We start from the raw sequence: 22,097 nt of genomic DNA, 5'->3' as shown, positions 1-22,097 counted from the left end.
TTAATCAAAGGACTTTTAATTTTTGTTTTGTTTTTGAGAATAGGTCATTCTGATTCAAAGAAGCAAAGCTTTTTTATTCTTTTTTTATTGGGTGGTTTGTTGGTAGCTCAATGACAGGTACTTTTCCATCATGGAATATACTCTGAAAAATGCCAGGTTTTATATGACAAACAGCACTGCACATGGTATATGATGTTCCAGTGCATACTGAACATACAGGTTCAAAAGTGACTGCTGATATTTTTATAGAAGTAATTCTGAAATTAGTTGTGACACTTTTTGACTCAATACTTCTCTTGCTTATGTAAGCTAATTTGAATTTTAGTATTAGTATTTAGTACTAGTATTTGAGTTTTGGTATCTTTGATTTTATGGTAATTATTCTGAGTTACTTTTCTCACATTAGGAAAACTTAAATGTGAAAATCTTCACTAAATCAGTATTTGTAATACTCATTGTATGCACTTTAAATTGGTGAAAATGGAAATGTTCTGTTGCTGATATGCCTAAAGCTTCTAACTGCAGTGTCCACTGATCTTTTTGTGTTTGTGCAGATATGTTTACCAGCTGGAAGCCAGCACTTGGGGCGGCAGCAACACTAGTGATAAATATGTTATACAAACACCAGCAGGAACACCAGAGAAAATTCATGTCCCTTATAATGTCACAGTCATTGATGCATATTCTATATTTCTAGCTTGGGATGTGCCAGGTAAAAATGTATTTCTATGTAGTACTTTGTAGCAAAATGAAAGGATTGAAAAATTAGTATATCCAGGTAGGCAGCTGAATCATTCTGATATTTTTATTCTTTGTATTTAGTTGTAGTGATTTAAATACCCAGTATCTAAAGCTGTTATGTCCTAGAGACACATTATTTTAGTAATATTGATCTAGATACTTGACATCAGTATTGTGAGGTTTAGCTGAGCAAAACCCTGCGTGTTTTGATATTATGAACTACTACTGAGTGCAAATATTAATGAAAAAAACAACAAAAAAAAGAGAGTTTTCTCTTCTGTTCATACTAGCCTGAGTTATCATGCAGTTCCACCGCAGTATGGTGGACCAGCAAAGGCCCAGAAGTGTTTTTCCTGTAGTTACTCTTCTCCTGAACATGGTCAGGTGACGTCCACCTGCTATAAAGCTGGGCTAACAAGGAATAATTTAATTATAGAATCTTTTTGTAAGAGAATCTATGCGATGCTTCATCAATATAGATCATAGCTTTAGTGATTGGAGCACATTACTGATGTTATAAAAATTATGTGTTATAAAAATTATGTGCTGTATTTCTTGTGGGACAATGAGAGCCTTGTAATGAACAATCTTTTTTCTACTGTACTTCATTTCCAAAAAGGTGTTTTCTAGTTTTTAGATACTGGGTTTTTTCAGTTAAAATTTCCTCAGTTTTTTTAGAAACTTCAGATGTTTGCATAATGCAATAATAGCCATATGTGTTTTATCAGTGAATTCATGGGAGTTTTTAATATCTCTTGTTCCTAATTATTTAAGATGTTCTATCCTTGCTTAGCAAGGGACAATTGGCATTAAAAATAAAGTCACCTAGAAAAAGCATTCTGCCTTCAAGACTGGGATTGCAAGTATTGTGGCAGTGCTTAGCAGTGCTCACCCTACCCATTTAAGCAATGATTAATAAATCTATAATACCCTGAGCTGTCAATCTTTTAGTTTTCAGGAGCACAAAATCCATTATAGAAATGCTATAATATATGAAAAAGATTAAAATCTTAAATTAAACTTTTCCCCCTACTGCCTGAAAGGATTTAGAACCCTGCAGAAGGCAGGTGAATTCAAATGGCATATAATCTACAGTTGGTTTTATTGGAAAGTGACTCATGCTGCATTATAGTTTTGATAATAAATATAATTTAAGGTACAAAATATTCAGCAACATTATAAATAGATTTAAAACATAAGAATGTATTGGAATGCATAGGCTGTGAAGAGTGGGGTGTTTCCCAGAAAAGCTTGTCCTTGTTCTAGACCTTTTCCAGCTGCTTAAATTCCTGTTACTCACAGTAGGTTACAAGCCTGCAAGGAGAACCAGGCTCTGTGTAGTACATTTAATTATGTTGCAATTAAGATTATGCATACAAAGGTCTGTCTGTTCCTGAAACCACAGAATCAGAGGGATGAGGAGGAGGCTGGACATCATGGATCTGCAGAAGTTGCAGGTTTCATGTATTCACACATCTGTAGAAATCATTCTCCTTAGATGGGAAAGGAACATGTCCTTCTTTCCAGATTTGGGACACACCTTGAACACTTAGCTCACTTCTGTGGATATTTGATAACTTCTTTGCCTTGTAGTTGTGGGGCTAATTATTTAGGTTTCTAAATACGGAGAAGGGATTTTCATACTGTGCTTCTGTTGGGTATTGTCCTGGCTTCAGCTAGAACAGGGTTCATTTTCTTCCTAGTTAAGAAAAAGACAGGAAAGCAAGTCTTGCTGTTCCTTTTGATATAGCACTTCAGAGAAACTAGCTGATCTTATAAGAATGAGGAGTGCTAACAGCAGAGAAATGTTACTGAATGTTACTGAAAGCTACAGTGCTATTAATGCTGCTGAAACCTGTGGGCAGAAGCATAGTTCTATGCAGAAGCTAGGAAATTAATTATTGACCCTTCATAATCCTGCTTTGTGCTCAGTCTGAGGTCCTTTGTCTTCTAGAGTTATTTTTTCTTAAGAGTAAGACTGCAGAGGATGCAGGTGGAGATTTATTCTGGAAGTTCTGATCTTCTGGAATAGCATGGATCCCATTAACATGTCCTGTCATACAGGTGTTTGGGGTCACAATCATCCCCAGCTTGGTAGGATTAGCATAAAGTGTCTACTGTTTCTTATCCTTATTTATGGCCATGTACGTAGAGTAACTATTTTTCTTTTTCTGATCTATTGCCTTTCTGTGCATAAATCCTTTTCTCACAGTAGGCTGCATTGAGGCAATATAGGTTTTCCTTATAAACTTAGAATGCATCTTTATTTATAAGGATTGTCAGGCTTGGCAGTTGCTCTTGGACAAAACTGTTCTTTTCACTGCTGTAGACTTGATGTCAAAAAAGTGCTTTTAATTAACAAAGTTTTGATGAGAAGGTACTTGTTCATAGTGTCTTCCTGTCTGTGGATATCAGGGCTGCTTTGGCATTCTGTCTTATCTGCTGTAATAAATTTGGATCAAATAATCACCCTCAGGATTAATTATGGACACATTGTATTACAAGGACCTTCCTTTTGGATGGTTTAATTATAACATTCCAGCACCTGTAATATATCTAGGTCTTATGACTTTATAGATATGTAGCATTTCAAAACTCCTGACTTAGCTAAAGAGCAAGGTGGCCCAGTAGTTGTTAAAGTGATGGATTCAGGAAAAAATACTTGACACACCTCCCTCACTGTGGAAAATAGGGCTTTATTTTCTAAAATAGGTATTCCATTATCTTCCTCAGTGCACAGACCTCAGAGGTATGGTACATTTCACCAATATGCTAAGGAAGGATATGTTACAATTATTATGGAACAACTCTTGGTGCCATGGATAGAGCAGAAGAGCTGAATGGAAAAAACTCCACTGCATGATTTCCCCCATAAATGTTATTGATAGGTAGGCATGTATCCATCCTGCATTCCAGCTCATTGGCAGCCCCACTGCTCCTCACTGGAGACCTGATTCTTCTGGGTGTTGTGGCTGGTGGTGACTTGAAAGCTGAATGTGCTCAACATAGGATCCTGTCCTCTGCTCCTAGGATACTGGTTCATATGTTAAAGATCATCTGGGTTAAAATATTTTCTTCTTCATCATTTTATAACACTTTATCCACCTCTAGGTTTGCTTTCAGTTAGAATGACAGTTGTTTGAAATCTGGATTCTTACTTTATTCTTCTGGGATCAAACATGACATTGAATACCATGTATTTGTCACAGCTTCCCCAACTAACTTGGTTTCTTGTGGTCTAGAAAATGGAACTTTTGATAAGCCATTGTCACATGCTCTCATTTTTGTTTTTTTTGAGTAAATTATTGCTTGCTCCACCTCTCTGTAGGATAGATTTTCAAGTTGAATATCCAAAAATTTGCATCTTGCAAACAGTCAGCATCCCCAGCTGTTACTGTTTTCAGAGTCTTGGTGGGAATACTTGATGCAACCAGACTGAGACATCTGGATATTTGAAGCATAATGTAAATAGTTAATCTCGGGAAGCCAAATAGATTGTTTTATTTCGTGAATTTAAATATTAAAATATAACTTTAAAAGAGATAATGTTCCTGTTTCAGTATTTGTTTCCTATAAGTGAAAAAGCTTTAGCTATTTTGCTTTAATTGTGATCTGGTTTCACATCATAGTAAAGTAATTTTCAGCAATTAACTTCAAACAGATTCTGGCTGACCAGTCTGTAAGTCTGTGCCTTTTTACCCCAAGTTTAAGCATCCTGTGCTGCAAATTCTATTTTTGACCTATCCTAGTTTTGAAGTACACAGAGCTGTCAAACCTAATTTGCAGAGTTTTGCACAGAATTGTCCATTTAATGTTATCCAAATATGCCCAGAAAAACCCAGGGTTTCATTTGATTGATTTGTCCCATTGCAAAATATGCACCTGCTGTGAAATGAAGTCACAGAGAAAAAAAAAGTGGAATAATTTAACTTTTTTATTTGTAAAGATAATCAGGGTTTTTCTGATTACATCTTAACTTCATAAATGTTAAATAACCTATCAGCATCTAGTTGTTGTAAATTATGAAAAAGAGTATTGCTGGGAATATTAACCAACTAAATCCTTGTTCTTTAGTGAACATGAAAATGTGTTATGGCAGGTTGTCATTGTGCTCATGGTAACTTTGACACCAAATAACAAAACTGCCATTTGCATTTAGGGTAAATTGGTTCACTTGTGTTTTTACGGTTCCTTTTATTCTGACATAAATTTATGAACTCTGGAACTAACCAAGTCGTGTGGTTTCCCAAATGACTTTAACAAATATGCCCATTTCATTTCCTTCAGTCATCAGAGCACACGAGGTAGTGGTTTCAGACTGGCTGCAGATGCTGAAAGCTGTTCTGAGCAAAAGGGGTTTTTTACAAGATTCTGTGTTGTAAGAATATATATTACAATTTTTCAAATTAGGAAGTGATCCTTTGATCTTTATAGTCAATGAATTTGATCAAAGTGTAGAAGGATTCCATTGGATATTGGAATTTTTCAGGATGCTTATGTGATTTTATTTAACATTTCATTTTCACTTCTTGGGAATATTTTTTTCGCCTGAGCATATTTACTATTGGTATCATTCCTAATATAGTGCAAAATTTATCAGAATTTTAAGATTTTGTGTTTCAGGTGTGAGGTGGTGTTTTTTTTAATAATTTGTGATATGGACTGAACACTGTCCAACATTGTTTGATAGGTCATTTATTTTGAAATAGGTGTCCTTTGCTGCATACTGATTGCTGGATTCAGCTGTCCTTGCTTGTATTTAATCTTGCTTGGGAAATCAAGCATTCTGAATAGTTTCAATTTCAAAGGTTTCTAGTGATTTTTGCCTAGAATAAATGCCCTGATGAGATGCAAAAAACTGAATTATATCACTCTCATAAAGGAATGGGTTTTTCTAGCTGAAATGTCTGGTCAGTTTTCAGGAGTGGAAAAGAAGGGGACCTTAACTAGGAGATTAAATAAAGGTTTCTATTGGTGTGCTCTGTACCATTTCAAACTCTTTCAGATATTCTGTTGTATACTTTATAGACCCTCCAATTATAGTGTGGAAATACTACTACTAATAATAATAGTAATAATAATTATTATTGTCTTTTACATTATATTTTTAATTACTGGAAAAATTTTACACTGCAAACTCAAGTGCACTCTTCTGGAGCATTTTGTCTTCCATATGTCAGGCAAAAAATAATTTTCTTTGAGGCAAAACTAGTCTACCTCAAGATCACCTCTCAGAGGTTTACTCTGTACCATCGTCCTTGATTTAGAAAGTTGTACTTCTGTTATTCCATTCCTAATGATTTCATCTTGGTATTTTTCTTGTAACTTTTACAGTGAAGAAGGAAAATTTTACAGAGGAATTTCTACTTTTTTTGTCTCTTTTTCCCTTCACCTCTTCCAACAGTTCCTAACAATGTCTTTGTTCTTCCTGTGAGCTGAGCAGTTGAATAAGATTGAAGTCATGGCTCTACTTCAGGGCTATTTTTCAGCTTTTTAGTGTAATGGCATTTTCTCTGTCTAGCATCGAGTCAGGCAGCTGCATGTTATTTCTTTGGGATTTTTATATTCTCTTTTTCTTATGAGAATTGTAAAAACATGGTGTTTCAAAGATTTTTCTGATCTTTCAAAGTACATCAGTTGTTCATAGTACCAGGACTAAACTTGAAATCTCTGATTTCTTGCAAACTTCTGGTTTTTAGTTATACATATTCACATACATACTTAGCTAAAAAAAACCCATCTAACAGATGCACAACAGTGGAAAAAAATGCTCTTTGTAGCTTCAGGGTAGTAGTATCAATGTAGATGCTTTATCAGAAAAGGGCCAAAATTGTAATTAGGAGGAAAGCTGAGTTGTTTTCCAAAGTTAAAAAAAGGAAAGAATCTCAAGATCTGGACAAGTCTCAGAACTGCTCACAGGCATCTGGTCCTTGTTGCAGTCACAAAGACATCTCTGTGACATCTAAAGTAGGTGTTGTGTTGAAACAGAAATGTGATTTTACTGATCAGATATATCTTGACTCATCTCAGAAATGAACCTTGTCTGGTCTGTACTCTGTCCTTTCTTAAGGCTGTTCCTTATGTGACTGCAGAATGAAGGAAACACACTTAATACAAACTCTTCTTTGGTTGTTCTCTTAGTTTTATGAAACTGCTGCTGTCTGCACAGACCAGTCAACAGTGGACAAAAATTAAAAAACCTAGAGCCTATTTCCTAAAAATATATTACTGCTCAAGGGAACCAAAAATCAAACAAAACCACCAACCAATCAAACAGTACTCTTAGAGATGTCATGTGGAAGAAGAAAGGAGAACATCCAGGAACATTTGCCTATTGTTCTAAAGGGAGGGTATATGGCTTAGCTTGTAATCTTCTGAAGGAACTGAGTTTTTCAAGAGATCTGGAAAATTGAGAACTGACAGCATGGGGATAGGAATAGATGAGGAAAATGTTTGAATTCAAATACTACAAAAATGACAGGGTTGTTTTTTTTTTAGCAAAAACTGAAGAGTTTGTTTTTACATCATTTAAAATTATATGTTTCTTGGCTCAAGCTATCGTATTGTACTCCACTAGTGAAGCGGGCTAAGAACCTACACTCAGCCACTGCTGTTGGGCTAAAAAGGCACAATTTGCTGAATGGTTGCAATTCACTTGTTTGATCATATGACTATTCAAACATTAGTAGCTGTTACTCCTCCAAAATACATAAAAGCTGCCTGGTTCCAAGTCATAAGGTTGGTCTTCCCAGAAGTGGCAATTGCAAAACAGGCATTGACTGAATTGAATTTTGATTCTTACCTAAGAACCATAATGTCTGTCTTCCACTTGCAATCTGCAGATGGATCTGTTTCAGTTTATATTTAAATAATTGTAGTTTTCAAAGAAGCAGTAGGGAAAACCTCCAGAGGGGGCTTACATTTAAAATTGCATGTGATGAATTGGCTCTTTGAAGTTGTCCTGCACTGTTGTTAGTGTTTCAGATAATCACTGGTTCCTCTCTGTTTCACAACAGGGATATTCATTGTCAATGTGCCTTTGGAATACAACATCCTGCTGAACGCGAGCAGTCCCACTCTGCTGGTGAAGCCGGTAGGACGCGCACATTTTGCCTTTGTCGATGGCCTGGATCCCTACACCCTGTATGAGATAAGAATACAAGCATGCCAGAGTGGTAAGGCAATTTAAAACACTCATCTGTGTGGCTGGAAGGGATTTTGCAGGTAGATGCAACTCTGCAAAAGAGATGAAATTCTTTACATTGGAGTCAAATGTTTGCCTGGTAAAAAGAAGGCCTAGCACTGAATGAAGCATTAAATATTTCTTCATGTATCATGTGTGTACTTCTCCATGCATCACGAATATATCAAATGGAGGTTTAAAATATGTATTTTAGATTATATGTGCCACTTTATTAAAAGCTCTTCACTAGCAGCTTAAAGATCTTTGAAAAAGGATGTACAGAATTGAATCAGTTCTGCAGTTTTTCACCAACAATAAGTGGTGATCATAAAGACAGGAGAGAAGAGCCCAAAAATTAGAAATTCCCTGTCTTTGATGGAAATTTTCAAAAACTTACTGAGATAAGTGTTTCTAAAATGACAGTTTTGAACCAATTTGCCCCTCACTCACACTGCTGAAAATCAGGCAGTAGAGTTGTGGTAATTTAAATGAGTATTTAACAATGAAATGAGGTGAAATGAGAATTTCCACCAGCAGCTACTTTACTTGACATTCCTTTGCTTATAATGTATTTTTTGTTGAGGAAAAAGCTCTTATCCCTTCACAAATGTCTGTTTCTGTAGGTGGGTGTGGCGTGGGTGGTCAAACATATGCAAGAACTGCTGAAGCACCTCCCAGAGAACTGAGCCCACCTGTTGTTAAAGCAATTGGACCTGCACTCATAGAAGTGAAATGGGCACCACCCAGGAAACCAAATGGCATCATTACTAACTACTTTATCTACAGGTAAATGCACTTATCACCTCAGATTCTTAGTCCTACTAACAGTTCCTTTCTTTATTCTTTGATTTTTTGGGAGGTGAAAAAAAGTGTAGAAGTATATTTGAAACAATATGTATATATTACCTTTCAAATGCTAAGGTAAGAAGCTGATCTATGAATGGCCATGTTAGGAATAGGAACTCAAACAAGAACCATCTTCCTGAACTACAAATGACAAAAAAGCATGTGGAAGTACGTTTTAAAATTCAAAGGAACAAAAAAATCTTAGGAAAAGTTTGTAGTATAGATACTTGTACTGTGCTTACCAGGACCACTAGGTACAAACTTCAATTTTCTCGGACAGACAGTTGAGAATTTTGTAATGGAAAGAGGAGTAATTCACCAATTCTGAGACTTTCAAGAGCAGTAAAAGGTATCTAGGTTTCTAAAACAGATCAATTTTCCAGGATAAATTATGTTCCTACGTAAGTAATCTGGACAGTGATTACAGTGCATCTGTTTATGTACCTTGGTGTTTGTGTTCATCTGCCCTGTGTAGGTTGTTGCCTGATGCTTTCTCACTTGCTGTGAGGAGTTTCCTAAGCCCTGTGTGAGGACTTTTCTGTACAGATAGCAGTGTTCAGGGCAGTATGAAACTAGCAGAGCACTGATCTCTGCTGTGCCTGTTGAGCCTTTGTTAAAAGCTCACTGCAGCAACCTTCTTGAATGGCTTCAGAAGTCAGAGAATATAAAACTCAAGCCATATATTTGAGAGGGATTTAAACTCTGAAGTTCCTGGGTTTTCCAATTCTTAAGTATGTGTGGCAAACACATGCTGGGTTGATCCTAACCTCCCACAAAGAGTTTGGGACTTTTTTATTATATTAGAGGTGTGACTGAGAAGACAGGAAATCCAATTACCTTTTGGAATCCTCAGTGATAATTAATATAAATTCATTCAAAGACGTTAGTGGTCTCTAAAAATTCCTGCTGTCTTGAAATACCCTTTTGTTTGCCTTTTTTTAATTGTCTGATCAAAACCCCAAGTCCCTCCCCTGCATAAAGAGGAATAAAGTGCATGTTATAGCCCAAGACATGTCTTCACTCTGTTGGTTTTGTAAATAAAGCTGATGATTACTGCTGCTATTCCATGGCAACCATAGAAAGGGAAAACAGGAAATATAATGCAGAAAGCCTGCTTCAGTGAAAAATACTGTAAATTGAATTTGACAGCATTTGATGGCATTTGATTATTCTAGTCACAGCCAAACAATGATATAAAGAGTAATATGAAACAGAATGTGTTACTGCCTAGCAGACTCAAAAGCAATAAACCTTTCTCCAATGTGACACAATCACTTCACAATCATAATTGTAGCCTGGTTGATACCTCTGAGTACAGCAGAAGGGCACTGACTGACATAGATACATTTTGTTTTTTATTTAAAGTGAAATGAAAATGGCGCACTGGGGCTCCAGATACAATCGGTATATTCACCTACATAGGCATGAATCACTTGGCAGTTATTTCAGCTGAAGTTTAAATGTGCTTAGACAACAACAATATCAAATCTTTCTCAGATAGCTGCAAAAAAATCAGAAATGGGATGTAAGCACATAGTTCTTTTTCATTTTGTAGCCACACATGGCCTTACATTGTTATAGCAGCAAGACTGCAGTATTTCTATGGGAGGTTATGGAATGTAATTTCTTCTTCAGTATGTGCCTCTTTCTTACTGCATCACCACCAAAATAAATTCATTTAACTCTAAACCTGGAATGCCTGGGGACCTAGTGTGTGTGTGCAGATCTCTGCATTAAAGTGGCAGTGCTAGTGCTTTCCTCTAGCATCATAATACTACTCCCAAGTTTGCAGCCATTTTGCTAGAAACCAAAAAATTTAAATGTTATTTTATGATAGAGGAGATGGTGATAGTTTCTTTGATTATTAAAGTGTCTTTAAACACAGATCTGAGGCTTTTAAACTTTTCTAACAAGGACCACAACTTAGAAGAGTTTATGAACAAGAAAAGATCTGGTTCATGACATAATCATCTAATCTTGTTCTGTTCCAATTTGTCATGACATAACATTGCTCTGCCAACCTCAGAAGTTGCTACTCTGAAAAAAAATATTATGAGAATAGATTATATATATATTTGTTGCTGCATTTTAGTAAGTTGTAGGTCACATGAGCTAATGGTACTGCTTTCTGTTGATTAACAGGATGCACTGTATAGGAGAGACATGAGGTGGCCCTTACAAACATAATGCCTGTAAAAGTTGAAGTATTTTGGTTGGTTACTTCCTTAAGAGAGTGTCTGAATTTTTTTGTCAAACTGTCTATGTCCTGCCCAATAAGATTATATTATTTAGTGTACATTTGTGAGATTGAAATGTAGCTCTCATTAGCTAAGCAGTCGTGCTGGTGAAAATGTAGCAGAAAAATCAAAAGGCAGTTTAAGACAGAAGACATGTCTCAGTGGCTGTCATGACTTGCAGTGGAGAGGCTTCCAGACTGACTCTTTATGATTAATTCATTGCTTAATCGTATACCCTTAACCATGAGTTGTACCCAAGACAGCTTCCAAGGAACATATGTTACAGGATGGTTTAATGTAGGAATCCCTATGGATGGTTATGTCATTGAATACGAGAACTCCTGAAGGCATTTATTTATACCTGTAATTGATCTAATACCCAATATAAACTAGTATATTACATGCAATAACTTCAAATTCCTTCTGTTCTTTTTCTTTTTTTTTGCATCAAAACTCATGTTTTTAAAAAAATACCCCAAATTATGAAAGCTACATTAGTGTAGATTGGTTGAATACAAATGTAAGTAAGGTTTCTTTGTTTAATTAAATGTGAAACTGCAGAGGGGGAGCATTGCTAATGTTGCATTGTTCCCCCACATTTGACAGCGTAATTCCCTGATTGTTTGAATTTTACCCCAAGACTTGTAAGCGTTACTAAAATTAACTCGCGGTTAAGGAAAGCAGCAGGCACTGCAAAAACATGTAATTTAGTTGTATGGTGAAAGGTAAACATGTGAGGAATAATTCTGGTTTGACCCCGGAGACCTGGGGGATTCACTGCTGCCGTGCACGCAGGGAAGCCGAGGGGCGAGCGCTGCAGTCGGCGTGGCTGCAGCACAGCTCTGGAGTTATCTGTCACAAAGGAGATTATATCCTCCTTCTTGTGTCATCTGCCTCAGATTGGCAGGGAGAATTTGCCCTTATAAAAATAACTATCCGAACATCTTCAAAATGAATGTAAGCAGCAAATCAGACTATGCAGATGAAGAGACGGCTTCCAGCTCCTGGAAATGTTATTCTCTCCTTTGCAGCTCATTGTACACAAGAAATACTTCCAGTTAAATGAGCAGCTGAATCTTAAATCTTAAAACGATTGAAATGATTACAGATTGTTCTACCACTTCTGTTCAAAGTTTATTCATACATGAAGATATTCTGGTTTTTAGCACTACAGATGGAACCATTTACCTAACCATAAGTTTCATTCATTAAATATTCAGCAGTAATAAGATCTAAATACTTAACCAGGCTACAGTGTACAGCTTTGCCTGTGAATCAGCTTACAGTTGGTGGCATATTTGATCATTCAGCGTGAAAAAACTGTTTATCACAGAGTGTAGAATATTTATAAAACATAAATTTATGTATTTATTTGAGTCCCATACTGTTTGGTCAGCAAGACACATTAAATGTGACTTTCTTGTATTAAAATGTACTCTCTTTTCCCTTATTTACAGAGATTTTTTTAGACATGTTTTTGGGTACACAGAAAAAAGACTATATTTTTAGGTGCAGGAGAAAGATGTAGTAATGATTCACCTTTCAAAATTATATGTCTTGCATTACGTCAGTGAACAGCATCCAAGGGAGAGGTCTGCAGGAGGCTTAACTTGCAATGATAATAGAGCATGGGCAATTGTATCAAAAACTGTTGCTGGAATTTTGGAGACAATGGGAAATTTTGGACCCTGAATTTTACAGACAGACCAAGAATTTCTAGGGAATCTTTCCTGCTTCTTCTATCTGCCAGTCTTTGCCCAGTTTTGCCAACCAACCCTCAGTATCAACATATCTTACAATTTGCTTATTTCACTATGACAGAGATATTGTACCTCAACACTCTTCTTTTTTTTTTTTTTTTAAATCACACTTTAAAATATCCAGTGTTAAACATAACAGTGTCCATATAATCTGCTTATCACAGAATTTAGGAAAACTTATTCGGTTTCGTATGAGAAAATAATGTCTTCGTTCCTGCCTTATATATGCATATACACAAAGGATGAATAAACAGCTGTGTACACACTTGCATTCATTATGTTATTCATATTTGGATGCTAATACCTGGGAATATATTATTACAAGCAGCTAATATTATCAGTTTTAAAAAATCAATGCTTTTTTATTATTACATTAATTCCTGGTTTGACCTAACAAGATAAAATCCTACAGCATTCTTTGAAATACAGATTTTTCTCTTGCCAAATAAATGTTCTTCAACTTCTGGTGTGTGTGTAGTGATGATGACACCCAGTAGCCAGACAAACCAATTTTACTTCTGCAAATTTGCCCTACTTGCAATAAAAGTGGCAGATAATGTAATTTGGATTTTTGTTGTTGGCATGGAGGGTGAAAGTGCTTTTATGTTCTGCAAAAGCCAAGGTTCCTGTGAAGAGTAGGGGAAATACTTAAATTCATGTGCAGTACAGCCCAGCCATCACTGAGATTTATCACACTGTTTAAATGTAACCAACTTAATTTCACACAAACATTTCTATGCCAAGTGAAAGAATTGATTTGATAACTCTGTTTTGAAGATGAGTACTCAGCTTATTAAAACTGCTGTAAATTATATAGAAGAAGGGGGCATATTACAAAAGGGCTGAGGATCATCTGTAATCTCTGGTACTCAGAATAACACCAGGTCCACGGCAAACATATCTGCAGTAATAATGCTATATATATACACATATATATGTGTGTGTGTGTCTATGTATACATATATGTACATATGCACAAAAAGAAAAACCCATTGTGCCAAAAACCAATAAAGTGAATTTTCTTCATGTATCTTAGGTTTGCATTTTTAAACAAAAACAGTGTTGGAAAAAATGTGTTGTTTATTACAAAAAACATGTGTGATATTTTAATGAGGTTTGGTGGTAGAGCTGCAAATTTAGCTAAGTTTATGCACAAGGGATTACTTATTCAATTTGCAAGAAACAATGGGATATTTAGCATGAGAAAATCAGATTTTGAAAGTGCACAGCTTTAGTTTTGAGAGCATGATAGAATACTTATCCCTTATTCACTAGATAACATTTTTCTCCAATAAGTTGGTCACAATTTTTGAATTAATTAGGTTTTCTGAGGTGAGTACCTCAGTAAATAAATTGATTTTCACAAATGCTAAAAACTTGCACACATATTTCAGTTTAAGTTATTGCTTAGCAAATAGAGATACATTTAAAATTTCATGTTCCAAGTTCTGAAAGTTTCATTTGTGGTGTGTTCTATTCTAGAAGGACAACATGCTGTTGTGTTGCTGCTCTGCTGCCTTGGACTGTGACAGCACACTTGTTTGCCATGTTTTATAGTATTCTTCTAGATAAAGGAGAATCATTGATTGCTTCAAAAATCTCTTTTTCACTACTTAGAACCTAACACAAATTCAGGGAAATGCTTTTAAGATGCAAAGATAGGTAGTCAGTTCTTTGTGCATGTGTAATGTGAAATAATTTCTTTATTTTTCTGAGATACAAGCTGAACTTGGAACTTTAGGATTAACTATTGTGGGACTGCAGAAGCAGTTTTCTATTTTAAACACACTGGTTTTGGTTTCATTCCAGACGTCCTGTGGGCAGTCAAGAAGAGCTGCTTTTGTTCATCTGGACTGAAGGACCTTTGGAATTCGTTGATGCTTCCGATGCTCTCCAGCCTTTTACCCTCTATGAGTATCGCGCCAGATCTCAAAATTCCGTGGGCTCTGTGGACAGCTTGTGGGCTTCAGCGCAGACTCTGGAAGCTGCCCCCTGGGGCCTGGGAGCCCCCTGGGCACAAGCCACGAGCGCGTACTCGGTGCGGCTGAACTGGAGCCAGCCGCTCTCCCCCAACGGGCTCATCTCTCTGTACCGAGTGGTCTACCAAGAAAAGCACAGCGACCCGACCCTCAGCAGCCCAGCTGTCACAGCGCTCACTGTAATGGTAAGAACTGGGCCACAAAACCAGTTTTTAGATGTTTCACTCTGCTTTGATCTCTGTTGCATTTTAAAATCTCCCTCAACGCAAGAAAAGTGAGGTTTCCAATTACCTGGTGTTTTGTTGGCTTAAATTTTGTGTTTGGCCCCATGCAGACTGAAACATTTCATGCTAACATTGGATTTCAGGCAGAGGCAAGTAGATTACTCAAAAGCTTGGATGTGTCATGTCTGGAGGAGGTAAGCAAATGCATTTGTCTGCCTTGCTCTGAAAATACCATCCTGAACTTTTTGTCTGATTGACAAAATAGTTTCACAGTACCTGCACAAAGAACAGCAATATCACTCCTCCTTGTATAGAATTAATTTTTTATTTCAGTTGGAATCATAAAGTGAATGAATTAATTAGTAATTACATAGTTCATATATGCAACCATTTGCATGTTTCCCTCATAATTCATCAGTAATAAAAGCAGTTCTACTTTTATTTCCAATTCATGTACTTATATTGGAATGTTACTTTGCCCTGCTGATCTGTCTTTCCCTTAGCTTTCTTTTCATGTTTCTATTCAGTATGTGAAAGGACAGATTTGGAAAAACACATTGTTTTGTGAACTGACTAACAACATTGTGTAAACCAGTGACAGAAATGGTTGTGTTTTGTGCATTTACCACAAATGCACAAATGTTCCTCCCCCCCGTATATTGCATTCTAGTCTTCCTATAGCAAGACACTTTATAAATTATTGGACTGAACTGTTGTGTATTAGGACAGCTTGTGTACTTTGTTGTCTTCTGAAAAGAAATTTTAAAAGTTTAAGGAGGTTGTAATAAAGTTTGGTTTCCTCAGCACTGCCACCTCAAGTTCATAAATGTAGAATCTTCTTAGTCCATGATAGTATTGAATAACACCAGAAGTCCCCTAAATTCTTTGTTTATCCAAATTTTGAAGTATGTGGTTGGCAATTCAAGTAAGATCCCAAAAAGCTTTCTCTGGAATACCTGGTAGTAACCTTTTTTAACTTCCTCAGCCAAATCTCCACATGACACAATGGAAGAAGTTTCCAGCTTGGTAATCTTACATACCCTTGATCATAGAGTTTCAGACCAGTTTTGTGTCTAGCTTCCTAAATGGATTAAGTTTGGTGTTTTTTTTTTTTTTCCTGAAAAGGAGAACAGTTTCTGAACGGAGTTACAGGAATAATGTACTTTTGCCTTCTGAAGCAGTTGCATTCACATTGCACAGCATGCCAGGCTTAAAAAAGTAGATTGGGATTATAAAGTTCAGTGGCATTTTGGGACTTAACTTCTTGTAAGAAAAATTACCACCATCATAATTGTGATGATGCACCTAAGATTTTAAAACCAGTGAAAAGCCAGGGCTTCTCCTACTGCTCTGCTTCAGCAGCATGCAATGTGTTCTGAGCATCAGAATTGACCTGGCTGGTCATGCATTGCAGTGTCTTCTAAGCATGCCAACAACAACAGAAACTGTCCAAGATGGTTGTACTGTGGGCAATAAAACCTACCAAAATGGTATTTTAAATAATGTTGCTACAGCGTGTTTCTTCAGCAGCATCAGTTAAAAGCCTTTTAGATTAACAAGCTATTATTTATTGAATTAGTATTTTCCTGGCTCCAAAATCCTTTATTTTCCCCAAACACTATCGTGAATCAAAATGACATTCTGTCAGCATATGTATAGCTGTTCTAGTAGCAATGCAGGAAAGCTGGCTTGTATGGTTTTTCTACTGTCCTTTGTCTTGAACATGGCTCAATTATGGTATTTGCTACCCATTTTTATTTAAAATATTATACTACCCTTTGGGGACAAATCTTTTTGAACATCTGCTCCATCAGTTGCACTTACTTGAAACTGTTGCAGATGCATTAACTGAGTGGAATTGTTGCTGATTTATACCAAGGACCTGAGATCCTACCTCTTCTGAATATAGCAGAACAGCTAAAGCTTTGAATCAAAGATATTGACATAAAGTGCATGGAGTCATGTTATCAAAGATATCTGCAGGAGGTTAGGTCAATTATCCCAGCAGGCAAAAACCTGGACACCAACTTTTAAAGTTAGAAACGCTTAAAAATAGAATTTTATCATGAAATTGCTGATATACCCTTAACTTCAGCTTTGTGAATGAGATACTTTAATTAAAATGTAATTTTATTGAAGGAACTAGAATTCCAATGATTAAACTTCTGCCCCTTTAAAATATAGCCTTCATGGTACTAGGCTAAATCATTTAATCTCCTAAAGCATCTCTATTGGAGCTCCCTCCTGGGATATGCCATTAGTCATTCTCTCTCACAAGCTTCCATGTTACAAGTAAGACTTAAAGTATTAAGAAAGCAATGAGTTTGGTCCTTTATTTAATCTGTTAGACTCCATTCTTATCCCATTAGATTATTCCAGGAAAAAACCCCAGTGCTAGAATGTCGGTGGCTGATCCCACCCTTGCGCTTCTTGTTTGCACCCTGGTTGCTTGCCCCAGGACATAAAGCTTGACCAAAACTTAGAGGAGAAATACAATCCTTGTGACACTGCAGGATACAAATTAAGCCTTTGCTAATGTCCCTGCAGACTGTTCTCATATAACAGCTTCATTTCCATCCATTTCAGAGACAAATGAGAAGCATTTTCTGGGTTTTTAAACAATTTAACAGACTTACCCTATACTTATCACTAGACTTCCCCAAATCCAACTATTTATTTCCCATTAAGAAGTATTTGAGTTAATATGTCAAAGGTATGGCTGTCTGGTACCTTAAGGTTATGACCCATTGAAATTTTACACTGCCTGTGGAGATAAAAATGAGAACTCCATTCTCAGAGCAAAAGTTGCTCCCCCTGAAATGAAAGGAGGGTGTCCTGCACTGTTAAAAGCAAGTGACACACACATGAGCCATTTTGATCCTTCACAGTTAGGGAGCAGTGTCACCCATTTCCTTAGCTTGTTTGGCCAGGAGTGTAGTGACAGATGTTAGGTGACAGCAAGTTAAACTGACATTCTGGTTTATTTGCAGAGCAAAGTCAAGTCAAGACTGGTTACAGGAGCACAAGTGTCTCCCACAATGTCTTTGCAGTTCATTTTAACCCTCTAAAGCAGGAATCTTTAGTGTCTTGAAAGGATTAACATGAGTGTGTTTATAGGGAAAGGGATTTTCAGAAGGTTCTCATTTACAGAAATCTGCACAAAGTGCCTAGATTGTCAAAGCAAGCTTCTCTCTCTTGTGAACTTAGGACTTAAGCTTGTGAACAGAGAACCCAGAGCTGATTTCATTATAAAGCAAATGAGTGACTGCCAGATGTCATCAAAGCATCACAGCTCTTTAACTGCTGTATTGCAAATGCTGCTGTGAGCTAGAACTGTGGGTAGGTTTGGACATTTCTTGATAGACATTTTGTGGGTCTGTAGTGCTGTTATTCCCATGACAGCTATATCAAGTGTTTGGTTGTTTATTGGGAGCAGGAGAGTTCAAAGCCAGGAAGATGAGTAAAAATCCATAAAAATATGTACCTGTTCGAAAATACTTGGAGAAAGAAAAACATCTATTGGGTTAAAAAGGAAAACTGCCTGTTATGGGCAGTGCCCACCAATTATTATTATTATGTAGAAGCAAGGTCTCAGTGTGTTAAATTCACCTCAGCCAAGTGTAGATCAAAGTACGACATGCTTTTTAGAGGATGCAAGAGATAGGTGTAAGCATTATAGGTCTTATTCCTGGGAAATCCCACATCAGGGCACAGGTCTCCTCACAATGTGTTTTGCAATGTGAGGCACTCAGGCCAAACTTATCCTTAAAGGCTTTTTTTTGTGCATAACCATGCCAGCTTGGGGTGAAAAAAATTAGTACGTCCCTTAGCTGCTATCACTGCCCCAGCAAAGCCTCTGGTTTGGATGCAGCTGTGCTAACAGTTGAGAACACATATTGGCTTCCCTTGCATTATTTGGGGAGATGGGATATAACTGCACTGGCCAAGCTTCTCTTGGCAGGTGCTGTGACAGGGAAATCTGTAGACACAATGCAGAACAGCAGTAATAAAGACTTTGGTAGGAGGATGAAGCCTTGGCTAACATGATTGTGTTCTTATAAGCAGACAGAATTTTCATATCAAATAAACTGAGTCAGAATATTAAGTATAGTTTACTTGTTAAAAACCTCCATATCAAAAATAATATACCAGAAATATTTTTGAGTGGCCAGTACTGCCATATTTTACAGATTTTACAGATATCGGGAATCATGCATCCAGAGTTAGTTTTTTTCTATTAGTAACATTTAAAAATACATAATGCATTCATGTGTAGTCCTTCACTTCTATTTCTCCATATAGACCTATGAACATTTGGCAGCATTAGAGATACCACATAGTTATTAACTTCCTTGTACAGACTATTCAATGAAGTATTTATTACTGTACATGGCAACATTCTCATAGAAGTAATGAAGATTGTTGCCGCAAGAATAAGAAAAAAATATGCCAAGGAGAGGCACTGGTGAAACTTTTTTGTACATGCCTATTGCAGATGCCTGGGAAATTGAGTGCACCCTAAGAAAAGAGGATGAGTGCAAGTGAAGCAATCCCTGTGCATGCCATAATTCAGAAGATGTGCTACTAGCAATGAGTGAAAGCTGTAAACGGCAGTGGAGGGCAAAAGTCAATTAGGCTACTGTACTGGTGCTAGGCAGTGGAAAGTGGCCACCACCAGAAACAAGATGGCTGCTCAGCAGTGCCCTAGTGCAGCCAAAAGATCATCTCCTCAGCTCTGCAAGGGCTTATGGGTTAGGGGAAATCATACACAGATGACTAATTTTTTTATGGTTCACAGACGATCAAAGTGAAATTCAGCAGCTGTTCAGGACAAGTGACCACTCTAACGGCTGTAATATAACCTGCTAAATAGAGAGGGAATTGCATGAGAGCAAGAGGTTAGCTGTGATTATCGGCAGGTGAGTGCTTTATTGAAGTTGAAAGACCATTAACATTGATGGAGTAATTATTTCAACTTGAAAGTAATTACCTTGATGGGTGATAACTTCTCCAGTGTTCCCAGATTTGATTGGACCAAACAATTGTGAACTCTTGAAGCCTAGAAAAATATTACAACAATACTGCAATGTTTAAATTACTGAAACCACTGTTAGAGTATTTTAATTATGCCTAACAGTGAAAAGGTTTTAATGTACAACAACTGGTGACCTCTCATGTATAGAGACATTTGCTTTCTAATTTCGATGAAATGATCCCCACCTACTATGTGTGTGCTGTATGTGATGGGTTTGCAAATGAATTGTTTGATTTAAATGCAGTTTTTAAGATTCAAAGCCATGTTAGCACAGTTTCAGGAAGGGCTTGTACTGAAATTGCTCTAATTGTTTTATTTGCCAGGAAAGCCCAGTAATGTAAAATGCTTTCCATGTTTTAATCTCTGGACCTGTTAAGCTTATACAGGATGAATACAGGACAAGTGCTTCTTCACATTGAAGGCTGCTTTAAAAAACTGTGTGAGGCAATCTGTGTCTCACAGATTCTGTTGTTTCCATGCTGCTGCAGAATATGCTGGATTTGGCACTACAGCTCTGTTTAAATAAGCATTTGGATTGGCACTATGATGCCCCTCCAGAAACTGATTAAGTGCTTCAGTAAGCCTCACCTATCAAGACAGACATGTAGAATTGCCTAATTAGAGCAGAAAGGATGAAATGGATTGTTGCACAACTTTGATGATTTAGAGTACCATAGTAATAGAACTGGAGGGGAATGGTGAGAGAGAAAGAGAGAGGCTTCAGCTCTTCTATTTACACCATCCTTGCCATGAACAAGGCCACTTCACTGTCTCCTGGATGTTTCCAGCAGTCACAGGAGCATAGCTTTAGACTCTGCTGGAACTCTGCCAGGAAGGAAAGAATCCTTGTGAATTAGGAAGGAAAGGTTTGTCTGGTGTCTGTGAGGTCTTAATATGTTGTCAGGAAACTGGTGATTTGAATTAGTGTAGGTTACAGCCAAGAAGTTTATTTCACTTCTTTTTTTCTTTCATGTTCTCTCCCTAATTCAGTGTGTTACATGAAGCTGACAGAATTTTGTCTTTCAATAAATTTTTGGACTAGATAGGAGTAAAACCACTGATACAGTTATGTCTGACCACACTTAACCACACTCTAGATTGACTAGGCCAGAGTGCCTGGACCAATATGTAATTTCTTCTACAAATAAATTAGTTACCTATTTGGGAAAATCTGGTGTATTTTATCCTTGGGCTTCTCCTTGTGCAAGGTCCATTTCTCACCCATTGTACAGTCTTTTTTTGATGAGTGAAAGACATGTAGAGCTAAGTCTTTTGAAAGATATTTATAATGGCTGTCTTCAGACACCTAACCTAGTTAAGAGCATGAAACCTCTACAGTCCATGAAACGTTCAGAACATCTAAGGCATGGACATTTACCATCCTTGGGCTGCAGCTGTTCACATGATTGCTTTCCTGAGGTCCTCTTGTGTGCTGCTACTGATAAGTGTCAGTCAAAGAAAGTGGTTGATTTTTACGCTGATTAATCAGCTTTCTTAACCCACACAATGGAATAATGCAGCTTGACAGGTTTAAACGATGTTACTCTTGGCAGAAAGATGGTGGTGGGCAGCACTCTGGAAGTGGTAATCTTTACTGTGTGTGCACCTGCAGCCATGAGAGAATAGGGGACCACCCAACAAAGCTTAAAGGGTGAGGACTAAAATGAGATTGCACAAATGCTCCATATGCTGTTTCTCTATATATGTTTTTATATGTGCTTTTTATTTATGCTTTTCTCTGTGATTTTTTCTGTGTCTGCGTTTCAGTTGTGATAATAAGATCAAGCTAACCAGACAGTGTAGAAAAACACCACTGACGGAATGTTTTCTAATTTGTAAAAACCAAATAAACAAAACAGAAACACCCACAAAGCTTCATCTTATTAAATATAATTTGTTAGGAAGATGTAATATGAGGACATTCTTCCCTTTGTGCCCAGTTATGTGACTGCAGTAAATCAGCTTTAAAAAGCAACATTTTAGCAAGCTGCAGATGCTTTTTCATTTATAAGTAGAAAATAAGAATGAAGAAGGAGAAGGAGAAGGCAGAAATTTGTTGGGTAATATGTACAGCTGTTTTTCAAATTAGATA

The 22,097-nt window shown here is 36.9% G+C and overlaps 1 protein-coding gene across 1 annotated transcript in view; it reads left to right on the top strand.

Annotated features, from left to right (window-relative positions):
- The window catches only part of USH2A (usherin), a 374,998-nt gene that overhangs the window by 303,556 nt on the left and 49,345 nt on the right, over positions 1 to 22,097 (top strand). Inside the window, exons 58-61 of the mRNA XM_064709111.1 lie at positions 555 to 712; positions 7,758 to 7,916; positions 8,548 to 8,710; positions 14,577 to 14,931. Coding sequence (XP_064565181.1) covers positions 555 to 712; positions 7,758 to 7,916; positions 8,548 to 8,710; positions 14,577 to 14,931 — 835 coding nt within the window. The remainder of the gene's footprint in view (positions 1 to 554; positions 713 to 7,757; positions 7,917 to 8,547; positions 8,711 to 14,576; positions 14,932 to 22,097) is intronic.

The sequence above is a fragment of the Zonotrichia leucophrys genome, chromosome 3 (assembly GCF_028769735.1).
Source record: "Zonotrichia leucophrys gambelii isolate GWCS_2022_RI chromosome 3, RI_Zleu_2.0, whole genome shotgun sequence".
NCBI classification, from domain to species: domain Eukaryota; kingdom Metazoa; phylum Chordata; class Aves; order Passeriformes; family Passerellidae; genus Zonotrichia; species Zonotrichia leucophrys.
The sequence above is the reverse complement of the archived record's forward strand: the minus strand, read 5'-3'. Positions and strand labels throughout refer to the sequence as shown.